Here is a 12,240-nt window from a genome sequence, read left to right on the forward strand (position 1 = left end):
AATGGCAACGCCGCACCGAGGAACTCCCGCCCGCTGCACCCTCCCACCGCTCCGCCGCTCAGTCCAGCTCCCATCACTCCAACCCGCCCAGTCACCACTCCGCCTACGGCAACGCTAACGGCGGGGGCAACGGCGGGACGGGCCCCGGCAATGGCCACGGCGGGATGGGCAACGGACAGTCTGAGCGGCCTGGCCACGGACAGTCGGCGTATGGACAGGCGCCGCCGACGCAGAAGCGACTGGAGCAGTTGGCGGGGGTGCTGCAGCAGAAGCAAGCCGAACGTCGCGCGTTCGAAACCGGGCGCACGCAGGGCCTGGTCACGGGGCGCGCGCTGGCGTCGCAGCCGCTGACGCGGACGGCCGCAGGCGAGGTGCCGCCGGGCGCCATCGCGCAGGCGGTCTACGGGGCGCCGCCGGGAGCGGCGTTGGTGCAGCCCGGGTCGCGGCTGCCGAGCCAGGTGCCGGCTTCTTCGCCATTCTACAACCCCTCAGCGCCGAGTCAGCCGCCGTACGGCCAGCCGCCGTATGGACAGGGCGCCTTCGGCTACCAGGACGTGCCATTGCTGACGCTCTACCCCATCGGCGACCGGAGCCGCAAACTCTTCAGCACCAATAAACGCCTAGTCACGAACGAACTCGCGCCCGTTTCCTGGAAGCGCATCAACCTCGACGGCACGAACTCCCCTGTGATGCAGGTGCCCGAAATTGTCCACGCCGACGCCATTCATCAAGCCATGTTCCCACCCGGCCGCTGGTGATCAGGTGTCCGTGCTGGCAGGGAACAAGGTGCCAAGAGGCAGAGAGGTAAGTTGACGTTGGTAGGTCGTCACTGCTCGTGGGTTAATGCTTGCGGGTAAATGCCCCCGGGTATCCACTTACCACGGCGACTGAACGGTCCAATCGGGACGGGGACTTCGTCTTGGACGACCACTTGCCGAGGACTGACCTGCCTGCGTACGAACAAGCACAAGGACCGAACCCGGATTGAATAGGCACTAGCGCCAAGGGCGAGACGCGATAAGTTATGAACAAAGGAAAGCAACTAATGTGCTGAGAACACAGGAGCGTCATTTCGACGGTGATATTGAACGAGCAGATGACGGAACACAGGCAGGGGACACATCGTTCTGGCTGCTTCGGCTTTTTGGATGGCGGATAGGTCCAAATGTTGGGCAGGTCTCTTGATCAGAATTTTTCCCCCAATTCATCCATAGACCACTGCGTTTTTGACATAGACATCCAAGCAAGCCCGCTTAAGGCCAGAATTACATACCTAGGGAACGATCAGGTACGGGTGGAACGACAAGAGAGGGGACTCGCCGCCCGCCACCCACGGGTTGTAATGCCCACAGGGTCAGCACCACGTATATAGGTTTCGCACCACATGAGTGGTAAACAAAAACTTGAGGCGGGAGTGCCGGCTCCGCCGTGAGACCGGGTTGGTTCCCATTCTTTGTTCACTCCTTGCGGAGTTTACTTGCAGGTTGAGCTTTCGCTCGAGAACATTTGCACTCGCTTGCAACGTGGTTGGTTTAGGCAGCTTGGTTGATTTCGATTAGGGGTAGAATTGCTTCGCGAGGCTGCTAGGAACATGCCTGTCGGTAGCACGTTTGCTGCCACGCGCTTGGGTGTCACGCCTGTTGTTCTTTCATGGCCTTGAATGCGTCGAACTCAATGTCGACAATTTCTCGGAGTCTGGTGAGGAACAGTTTAGCGCGATCTGGGTACTCGGCGAAGACGGAAGCGAGGGCGCTCTGGGCTTGTTCGAGGCGATCGAGCATTTCTTCGCTGACTTCTTCGACTGAGCGGTGGTGAAAGTATTCCGCGAGGAGATCCGTATGTTCGAAGAACTCGATCATGAGCTGCACGCTCCCGTCCACGTCGCCCTTTTTCAGACACGACTTGGCCTTCTTGAGCGAGTCCTTGTAGAGCTCCTGCACTTGTGCGCTCACCTCGGGATCTACCACTGCCACGGCCATCAAAAAAATAATGTCGCTTGGCGCTGCCTGCCCTACCTTATCACACACCCACACCCACCGTCTAACCACCGTCACAAAGGCCACCCTCACCACGGCACAGGACTCCGCCACGCTCCTCCTGGCCGCCACGGACTCTGGCCTCCTACTGTCCTACCGACTCTGCGACGGCGCCGCCTCGGAAGACCTCGTCGCTGAAGAACAACCAAAAGCCAAGCAACCCGAACCCGAACCGGCAGCGACTGAGGACCCCAATGCGGCATCTGGCGACCCCGCCGCCGCATCTGGCGATCCCAACATGAGATCTGGCGACGCTGATTTGAAATTTGGCGACTCCAGAGTCAGATTCGGCGACCCCCCGGCCGGATCTGGCGCCCGATATGGCAGTCCCAGAGCCGATGGCTTGCCGCAGCCTAGCGATACAAGCAGCCGCATTGCCGAGAGTCCAAGTGGCTCGGACCGGCCCGAAGACTCAGAGTGTGTGTGCGCGCGGTCGGAAGCCGAGGAACCTGCAGTGGAGTCCGCCGACGCGGGTGAGTCTCACGGCACGGGTGCGTTGGACGGTACGGGTGAGTGCCTTAGGGTACCTGGGCCTCGTCTAGAGTGGCTGACTGCGTTGAAGTGGAACAAAGCGATCAGCAACATCACGCTGGTGCCGTCGGCGTACACGTACATGTGTTCGACGAGTCCGTACGTGGCGCTGGTTGAGCAGACGGTAGGCAGCAGCAGCCGGTGGGGCAGTCGCGGGTCCACGCGGCCTAGTTCATTGCGGGACGTGGCGAGTCGGGCGTCTGGTCCGCAGTCGCGTGTACCATCGCTAAGTCAAAGGGAAGAGGCGACTCGCTCGGAGGCGCCTCGTTCAGAAGCGCGTGGTTCAGATGCGCGCGGTTCGGAGGCAGGTGAAAGTTCGGAGGGCGGGGGGCGAGCGTCTGAGCCACCGGAACCAGCGGTGTCGGACGCGTTCGGCTCGGAGGTGTTTGTTCCTGAGGAATTGAGTTCGGAGGGGTTCGATTCGCAGGCGTTTGCGGCTGAGACGACAACAGGTCTGGGCGACATGCGGCCCTCTGACGTCTTAGTCTCACTCGTTTCGCTCGACGACGGGCGCTGTTTCAGCTCGTTCATGCTCGACGGACCCACCGTCCCGCTCCCTCCGCCGCGGACAGCGCGCGAGACGGAGCTGGCGTCGCGGTTGGTGGTCTACTTCGACTCGCCGCACATGTTTGTCTTGTGGGACATGGTTAGTGCGCAGGCGGTGCTGCGCATCTACTACCACGGCGCGGATCCGCCTCTGGCCGCCGACCCGTCTCTAGCCGCAGACGATTCTCTGGTCTCGGCGACCGCGTGGCAGAAAGAAACGACTTCGGAAACAGACCTGCGGAGCACGAGCGACCGGTCACGACTGGAGGGGGCTGCGTACAAGGAGATGGTGGGGCGGCCTGTTGCGGCATGTGCGATCTTCCCGGGTCCATCGCTGGCGGTATTTACGGAGGACGGGCAGCTGCACCTGTGGGACTTTGGAGTGGGCGTGTACGACCATTGGAGTCGTTCCGAGTTGGTCGGCCAAGCGACCTGGGTTGAAGCGCGTGCCCCCGTAGCGGCGCGTCGATTCGGCCTGAGTGACGTCTGGCACGCAGGCGACCAGGAACGCGATGCACGCATCTTCCCAGGCTTCGTTAACTCCCAATTCGTCCTTGTCCTCCACGAACGTGTTCTGCTCTTCCACGTCCGCGACCATAAACTGCACCTACTCCACGACTGGCATGCCACCGGTCTCCGCGTCCGCCATGCACTCAAGTGCCACGCACTCCGTGCACACACAGAACCGCCACAGCAAACCGCTCTCGCCACACCCGATCTCGTCAGCGCGGACCTCTCCGATGCCAGCGGGATGGGAGGGGTCAGCGGGGCCGAAGGGGTCAACGGAGCCGGAGGGGCCGATGCGCAAGAGCCGAGTCGGAATGCGCAAGAGCAGAGTGCCAGTGTGCGGGAACCCAGCGCCAGTCCGAGAAGTCGCGCGGCCTTGGGCGACCAGGCGGCGAAGGACCGCGTGTTGCAGACGCGCGTGGCCTACGGCGCCAGTCTGCGGGGCAGCGAGCGCAGTCTAATGGTGCAGACGGCGGCGCGCACTCTGGTGCTGACGCTGGACGGGAAGTGCTACTGGGTCGACGAAGGTACATTGCAAGGCCTTCCAGCGGTCGCGTTGGCTTGCCTTCCAGACGCCGAATTTGCCCGCAACAGCCACTCCGTCCCGGTGCCTGCGACACCTCGCCGCATGGGTAAGTGGCTCCGGACAGCGGCCGACCATACGGGGTCACAAACCGCCGGGGTGGTCGACTCCGCACTGGCCGGAAGTCCAGCAGGGGGTCCAGGAGACGGTCCGGGAGACGGTAAGGGAGCCGGACTGGAGGAGCGGAAGTTCACCTTGGTTCAGTTGCGGAGCTGGAAACACCGGCTGCTCATCTACCAAACTGCCGCTACGGGAGCACTCGCCACGAAGCCAGAGCTACCTGCAACCGAGAGTACGGTCGTCGGCTCCAGGACTGTCTCTAGAGTCAGTGTACTACAACGAATGGCCAGCCACCGCATTGCCAGCCATTGGATTGCCCACCGCTGGACAACCAATCCAGACGCCGCCAACCAGAATGCTGACCGGAATACTACAAGCCACAATGCCAGTCAAGATGCCGCAAACCCGGATGCCAACCAGGATGCTAGCAATCGGAATGAGTCGCGGGCTAGTCAGTCTCGATTGAGTCAGTCACGACTATCTAGAGCGACTCGGCCCAAAGTATTTTTAGGAGCAAGCACACGTCGGATAAGCAGTAGTATTAGTGGAAGTTGTCCGTATTTAGCTAGTGACGTTTGTTACCTGGGTACGTCCGTGGTGGCCTGCTTCGGTATGAGCCAGAACGAGATTGTGTTTAGGAAATTACGGCCGAAAGGAGCTGAGGACCTCGTTTCAAGTGGCCCCGTTTCGAATGCCTCGATTGAGGGTTATGGAGCGGTGGAGCCCGGCTCCACTGCGGACGATACCGCTGGCCGCAGAGAGAGTGATACTCGCGGTTTGCTGGAGGCGCACTCCACAACCAAATGCGGCCCCATTGATGACGAAGACCAGTCCAGTCACCAGTCGAAACTGACGGATGACCAGACTGTCCGGCGAGGTCGACTTGACGGGGAACTGAGCAATGGCCTGGGCAATGGTCTGAGCAATGGCCTGAGTAATTGTTTAAGTAATGGAATAAGTAATGGTCTTAGTAATGGGTCGGACGAAAGTATGGAGCCAGACCCGGGAGTGAGGTCAGTCGGGGTCGGGAAAGACCGACGCCGTTTGAGGCAAATCGCACGGTCAAGGCGAAATTTCGAGACACAAGACAGGTACGGAAGAGCTCTAGGTGGTTCGCTAGACGGTCGACCTCTAGGCGGCGGGTCGCTAATGGCTGGCGGCTCGTTAGCTGGAGGGTCGCTGGCGGGCGCCACCGCGTATGGTATTTATAGGCGGAGATCTACCATGGGCATGGATGGAGGAACCCACACGGCAAAGCGAGTTTCCTCGGCGCGGCGTACTCCTTCAGGAAGAGTCAAGCAACTATGGGAAGAAGGTTCCTGGGTATGCGAGGAAGCCCGAATACCTTCTGCGGCTCCTGCTACAAGTATGCTTTGCTTGAAGGAGGAGGGAGTTTTGGTAGCCGGCTTTGACGACGGGTACTTGGCCGTCTACTCTCTTAGCAGTCTCAACGAGATTATACGAAAGCCGTTGCAAGATACGCTGCACAATCGGCGCACCTGGGCCGCGCATATGACCATGGACGGCGGTTTCCAGCCTATCGTCCACTTGATCCCAGTTACCATACTCCTGGACAAAGGCAGTGCAGTGAGTGAGTCGTTATTTTTAGCAGGGACGTGCCTGGGCGAGTATGTGCTATGCGAAGTGGTTCATCGGAGCTTGAACAACACCGCATCTCTGGGGACTGCGTTTCTTGGGCCCGGCGATAGTTTTGAGGATGCGCCCCATCCCAGTGTTCGCCTACACATTCTCCTAGCGTTAGGACATCGATTCAGCTCCAATCTGGAAGCAGTTGTATACAGTCCCTGGGCGAAAACGCTATATACTTCGGATCGCGCTGGTTTCGCACACGTGTTCGATGGATTTAATGGAGCGCGTCTGGGCTGTTTAGACTCTAGCACCACCTATATAACTATCTCTCGGTGGCAGAATCAGCTGCAGATATGGAGAGCGCGATTGGAGGCCAGTTCTGCGACTTCAGACTTTAATCGGACACCAAAAAGTATCGCTTCGAATTTAGGGTTAGACATTTGTTGGATCAATGGAATCTCAGCTTGCCAGAAGATGTCATGGTCAGGTCAGAATCGGCTTTTGACTTTTGCTGGACTGAAGGATCTGAAAATCCCTTGCGAGAATTATTTGCGGACCTCTAACGTTTTACAGTTATCTACATCTGAGATGCTGACTGCGGCGATAATACTCGGCTGCTTTTTCCCTTGGGACGGTTCTGTCAAAGATCTCGCAACACTGTCCAAGCTGGGAGAGAATTCGCGAATCACTATTCCGCAGGTTTACCGACTGTTTCCCTTGTCTCTCATATTCGTGAGTTATCCCGGTGGAAGCACGACGGTTCATTCGTTACTGAGGGTCCCAGGCACGGATCCAGTGAAGTACAGTGCTCAGATGCTGTCCAACGGGACGGAGGGGCTTTGGTCGCCTTCGGAGGCGGGGACGTCGAGCCCCCCGGAGGCGGGCATGTCTGTGCTGTCTGGGGCGTCTTTGCCCACGCCGGGTGCGTCAAGGCATTTTCCTGCGGCGGTTGTGCCGGCACCAGTGCCGGAGCTCGCTTTCCCAAGGCCGGAACCGAGTAGTTTGTGGATTCTGACCCGGCAGGTAGTCTGTGCGGATGTGGTTTGGGCCTGGCAGACGCACTTGCTGACGAGCGAAGACGATGAGGGGAAAGAGAAGTGGCTGCAGGCAGAGGTACGTCGTTGTCGACAGTACCTGTACCGGTGTTTGTTGCATAATACGAAGCGTTACCGGCGTTTGCGCGGTCTAGGGACGGCGCCTACACATTCTGTGATGATGTTGGCCAGCCACAAACTAGTCTCTTCGCGGAATGCGTACTCACGGACCACGGCAAACGAGATCTTGAAGCAGACGGCGCTGCGTTCGGCCCGTGCCCTGGAGGATCCCGAGCTGCTCATGACCATGAAGGCCTGTCTGGCCGTCCTCCGCGCGGCCCTGGTACGTTCCAATAAACCTAGCAGCACATTGGACGACGGCCTCGTGCATGCGCGCAACCGTAGCGGTGGCGATAACCCACGGAGCGCGTCGTTGCCGACTAACCGGAGTGCGCCCGATCTGCGACAGTTTGCGCAGTTCCGAGGTTTCTGGATCAAGCCACTCTGTCCCGGGCTCCCGAAGCCGCTGCTCGCCTCGTCTTCCTCCTTCCTCAACAACCAAGCAACGCTTTGCGAAAGCTGCTTCTACACCCTGCTCATCCTCAACTACTACGTGGAGAGCGCTGAGGCCGGCAGCCACAAACCCCGACATCGCCTCGACACCCAACCCAGTCGTGGGGAGGGGGGACAGCGGCTGGAACCTCGGCGGTCAGTCGGCAAGGTACTGGTGGACGGGAGGGCTCTGGCGGACAAGTTAATGTTACAAACGCGGCACGTGCTGGGAGAGTGTACATTACGGGTGCTGGCGGGTCCGTTGTCGTTTTACCGGTGGTTGAACTCATGGACGAGCACGGGTACGCCGGGGGACCGTATGGAGACCAAAGTGCGCAAGGCCGTGACGGACCCGTTTGTGCGTTTCAAGTTGCAGGTCCTATTGGACACGCTTGAGGCACATGGAAGGCGCTGGCGGCAGCTGTGGTTCGCTGACCCGCACCTGGTGATCCGGCGTTGCTTCGTGGAGCCCTCTCCGTTGGCACTCAAGGCACGCGCGCTCGAGGTAGAGATGGTCAAGACGCTCCGCACCCAGAACCGACTCGAACTGCTTCGCGGTCGCTATGACGCTACCCTCGATGCCGACCCCGCCGCGACCGACCCTGTCCTCGCTCAAGCCGCCACAGAAAACGCAGAAAACGCCGCCCTATTCCAATACACCAATTACAACGTCTGGCTCCACTTCTGCGTTGATGAGAACCTCGCACCCATGATCACCTCGCTCCTCTACCAATGCACTCAACTCGCACCCCTTAAACTCATAGCACTCACCTCCACACTCATCAACCTCGGCAACCCAAACGTCGACTGCTTCAAGTGCTGCATCCGATGTCTAGGCAAACTCGCCTTCAAGTAAGAAACACCCCACGCATCCCTGCCACCGCTCCGTACCTCGTGTTGGAATCTTGTGTCGGAGACTTCGTGTCCGAGACTTGTCTCACCTGCCTGTAGGGACCCCAATGTGTACTATGTCATCAATCCCTTCGTGCTCGAGTATGTAGCCCTGCGCGCGATTGATCCTGGTACGCCCAAGATCCGGAATCGGCTGGTCAAGATCACCGCAGCTTTTTTGTTTGAAGTGGCGAAGGCCGTTCCATTCGTTTCGTTTGACAAGACCTCACAACGCGTGGCGGCTGGCTGCGCCGATGGCAGCATTCTGCTTATTGGTCTGCAATCTACTGCGTCGAGCAGAACCATGCGGCACTCCAAGAGTGAGCACCCACCCCCCTATATTCCACCCGTATGTTCCACCCACAACACACTAGTGCTGGTACTAGTCCTGGTACTGGTACTAGTCCTGGTACTAGTCCTGGCACTAGTCCTGGTACTTGTGCTGGTACTAGTCTTGGTGCTAGTCTTTCTACTGGCACTAATCTTGGTACTAGTCCTACACCAATTGTGTGCTGCACGTTTTGTTTCATAGATGCGGTGACCGCCGTTTCGTTTGCGAATAACGGCTCGGCCGTCTTGTCGTTTGCGCCGGAGCAGTCCTACATCGTGGTGTGGAACCAAGTCGCAGCGCAACCGAACGTGCTCACCACCCTGCAGGGCGCCATGGGTATGAAGACGAGTCGTTTTGCGCCACGTCGTTGCTTGCTGACGCCGCGACCGAACGGACTCATGCTCGGAGGCTGCCTTCAAGGCGGCTGGTCACGGTTCAAATTGCTGGCCATCGACACTACGAGTGACTGGCTGCTGCTTGAGTAGGTTGCACTAGGGGGGGTTTGCACTGGGCCTTTGAGGGGGGGGATACAATGCCTTCATGACCCGATATAATGACTTCATGACTAATGCCTTTCAGCACCCTTACGGAACAGAGTTGGCGAATATCTGGCATTGCCGTCGCGCCGTAGCCATCGAGGAAGAATGGTGGGCGACGCTGCCTCTTGCGGCAGCGCCGTCCGTTCCGTTTGCGGACGCATCTGCTCGCCCACGTATCTGTTGCACACGAGTGCGTCCGCTCACGCATCTGTAGCACACGCATCCGTTGCACACGCGTGTGGTATGTCGCGTAGTTTCGAGGTCTTGGGCGTTGCACACGCGTGTGTGGAATGGCGCAAGAGCAAATAACCACCCGTGGCGTAGCAGGCCGCCGCAAGCCCGGGTCGGCTCCGTGGCAGTCGCACCCGCCGTACCATTCCAGCCAAGAAACACAGACGGAGTTTGGTGCAAGCGAACAGACGCTGAGTGCAGGCGAGCAGGCGCGGAGCGCAAGCGACCAGGCGCGGAGCGAGCGGAATGCGTTCGACGCGGCGACGTCGATCCTGTCGCGCATTGAGGCACTGGAGTCGACCATTATGGAACAGAACGCGATGCTGGATGGCGCCTGGCTCGACTCCGGCAGTGCGCCCGGCCTGGAGGTGGACCTAGATGCAGGTCTGGCCCGAGGGGCGGGTCTGGTCCGAGAGGCGGCTGCGGGACACCACTCAGAGCCCTCGGAGGCCCGTAGCAGCGTCTCACGGCGCCGGCGCCGGAGCCTTGGGCGCCTGCCGACCGCAGAAAAGCGCTCGCCGCGCGGAGAGGGCGGTGCACGGGCAGAGGTTTCGGAAGGCAGTCGCGCGCTGCTTGCGCCTTTTTACTCTGCGGAGGGTAACTGTTTTGTGGACGGGAGTGACGCTTTTTCCATCCAGTCTTCCTCGTCCAGCTCGGTGCCCTGCGAACGGCAAGTCGACGACCTGCCGCCTGGGGACCGGGTCCTGCCGCCCGAGGACCGGGTCCTGCCGCCCGAGGACCGGGTCCTGCCGCCCGAGGACCGGGTCCTGCCGCCTGAAGACCCGGTTCTGTCGCCGTTGGACCGGGTCGTCCTTGCTCTACCGCCGTTGGGCTCTCTCAGCGCAGCAGACGTCTCTGGGCTGGAGTGGAGGTCTGGAACACAAGACTCTGGAGCGCTGAGGACGGAGGCTTTTCAATCACGACTGGAGGCTGAGCCGGCACCGCGGCCGGAAGCGGAGGCTGGACGGGCCACTGGGTTCTTTTCGACGGAGCGTGTGTCGCCGCCGCCATCTTTGGCGTGGGTGGAGGAGACGAGTCTAACGCCGCCGCAGCACTTTGTGCGATACCCGCCGTTCCCGACGCCCGCGCCTGAGTCTGGCGGACGGCGATTGGGGGAGCGGAATGCCGGGTTGGAGAGTTGCTCGTGGCCGAAGGACGACGCGGTTTGTTCGTACGGGCGGACGGCGGAAACGGGTTCGCCGTTCGGGCGGTTGGAGCGCGTGCGATTCCAGATTCCATCGCTGGTCTCGATTTTAGAGCGAACGCGGCGGGAGCGAGAAGGACAGCGCGTGTTGCTGGAGGCGCGGCACCAACAGGTTTTGGACGAGCGGCGGCGCAAAGAGCGCGAGCTGGAGGAGATGCGGCGACGGGTAGAGGTGCTGCGGAAACGAGTGCTGAGCTGAGTTGTGGTGTTGACGGAGTTGAGTAGGTTGGAGTTGGGGAAGAGAGCTGAGGGGTAGCGGATTTTTTGGTGGTAATAAAATGGAGAGTCGGTTCTATGAGAAGGAGTTTCCGAAGCCGGGTGACTCGGTGGTTGTGAAGGTATTACGTTTGGAGGCGACGATGGGAGCGTACGTATCGTTGTTGGAGTACGGTGGAATGGAGGGGTTGATTTTGCCGAATGAATTGTCTAAGCGTCGTTTTCGTTCGATTCACAAATTGATAAAGGTGGGTCGTCAAGAGGTAGTGACGGTGGTGCGTGTGGACGCGGAGAAGGGGTATGTGGATTTGAGTAAGAAGCGTGTGTCGCCAGAAGACATAGGGGCGGCGGAGCATCGGTTTTCGAATGCGAAGCGTGTGCAATTAACGGTGCGACAAGTGGCGTCCAAGTTGGGTATGGATGTGCAAAAGTTGAACGAAGTGGCGATTTGGCCGTTGTACAAGAAATATGGACATGCGTATGAAGGTTTCAAAGTAGCAATGGAGAACCCACAGGAGGCGTTTGCTGGCATCGACTGTCCCGAGGATATTATAAAGGCAGTGGTCGAAGACATCGGACCACGCTTCGCACCCCAAGTCGTCAAAATCCGAGCGCGCATCCATTGTTCCTGCACCGGACATAAGGGTGTTAACGCCGTCAAGGAGGCGCTGATCAATGCGGAACAGTTCTTTGAGACCACCGAGAAATTCAGTCTCAAAATCCACCTCATCGCTAGCCCCCTCTACAGTGTCATTGCGCAAACCAATGATAAACAGGAAGGCCTGGATCGTGTACAACGCGCACTAGATCTCATCAAGGAATATATGGAACAAACACCTGGCGGCGAATTTAAACAGCAGGGGGGACTGGTCGTCTTCGGCGCTGATGAAGAAGAAGACCTCAAGGGGGAAGGCTCGGAAACGTCCAGCGAGGAAGACTCTGATGATGAGGACGAAGAAGAAGAAGAAGAGGAAGAGGAAGAAGAAGAAGAGGAAGAAGAAGAGGAAGACGGAAACCCCTCCACAGCATGAGTAAGTTAGCTTCACAGTCCACTTCTGCATCGTACTCTGCTCTGGTCTGCTCTTCCAACCATGATCAACTCAGCTAACCCCTTCGCTGACCCACTCCAACGCATCCACGCCATGCCGTCCAGGCTACGCCCGCCAGGCTTCGACGAAAAGGTGGTCTTCAAAAACAGCCTGGTTGTCACCCACGACAAAGACACCGAGCGAGTCAAAGGCGTTGCTAGACCCGTTCTTGCTTCAATGACTCCGATCCTCGATTCTGAACAGGTGTGACGATTTTGAGATGCGAACCAGAATTTTGTCGTGCAGTCAAAATAAAGTGGGAATTGATTGAGTCAAAAAGGAAGGGGGACGTCCCCCGCCG

General features: G+C 59.1%; 6 protein-coding genes across 6 annotated transcripts; 5 read left to right on the forward strand and 1 right to left on the reverse strand.

Moving 5' to 3' along the window:
• Positions 1–164: 164 nt before the first annotated feature.
• On the forward strand, positions 165–758 carry GNI_138870 (hypothetical protein; the record flags this gene model as incomplete). Its single annotated transcript, XM_011134208.1, has 1 exon — positions 165–758. The coding sequence occupies one exon, from the start codon at positions 165–167 to the stop codon at positions 756–758; it is 594 nt and encodes a 197-aa protein (XP_011132510.1).
• An 873-nt stretch (positions 759–1,631) lies between these two features.
• On the reverse strand, positions 1,632–1,979 carry GNI_138880 (hypothetical protein; the record flags this gene model as incomplete). The annotated part of the gene is made up of 1 exon (XM_011134209.1): positions 1,632–1,979. One exon carries the CDS (start codon positions 1,977–1,979, stop codon positions 1,632–1,634), a length of 348 nt encoding a protein of 115 aa, XP_011132511.1.
• Positions 1,980–1,989: 10 nt separating this feature from the next.
• On the forward strand, positions 1,990–8,295 carry GNI_138890 (hypothetical protein; the record flags this gene model as incomplete). Its single annotated transcript, XM_011134210.1, has 1 exon — positions 1,990–8,295. The coding sequence occupies one exon, from the start codon at positions 1,990–1,992 to the stop codon at positions 8,293–8,295; it is 6,306 nt and encodes a 2,101-aa protein (XP_011132512.1).
• Positions 8,296–8,681: 386 nt separating this feature from the next.
• Positions 8,682–9,146, forward strand: GNI_138900 (hypothetical protein; the record flags this gene model as incomplete). Its single annotated transcript, XM_011134211.1, has 1 exon — positions 8,682–9,146. The coding sequence occupies one exon, from the start codon at positions 8,682–8,684 to the stop codon at positions 9,144–9,146; it is 465 nt and encodes a 154-aa protein (XP_011132513.1).
• Positions 9,147–9,490: 344 nt separating this feature from the next.
• On the forward strand, positions 9,491–10,834 carry GNI_138910 (hypothetical protein; the record flags this gene model as incomplete). The annotated part of the gene is made up of 1 exon (XM_011134212.1): positions 9,491–10,834. One exon carries the CDS (start codon positions 9,491–9,493, stop codon positions 10,832–10,834), a length of 1,344 nt encoding a protein of 447 aa, XP_011132514.1.
• A 79-nt stretch (positions 10,835–10,913) lies between these two features.
• On the forward strand, positions 10,914–11,882 carry GNI_138920 (putative eukaryotic translation initiation factor 2 alpha subunit; the record flags this gene model as incomplete). Its single annotated transcript, XM_011134213.1, has 1 exon — positions 10,914–11,882. One exon carries the CDS (start codon positions 10,914–10,916, stop codon positions 11,880–11,882), a length of 969 nt encoding a protein of 322 aa, XP_011132515.1.
• Between the last annotated feature and the right edge of the window lie 358 nt (positions 11,883–12,240).

This window comes from Gregarina niphandrodes (genome assembly GCF_000223845.1).
Source record: "Gregarina niphandrodes unplaced genomic scaffold scaffold00037, whole genome shotgun sequence".
Taxonomy (NCBI): Eukaryota; Apicomplexa; class Conoidasida; order Eugregarinorida; family Gregarinidae; genus Gregarina; species Gregarina niphandrodes.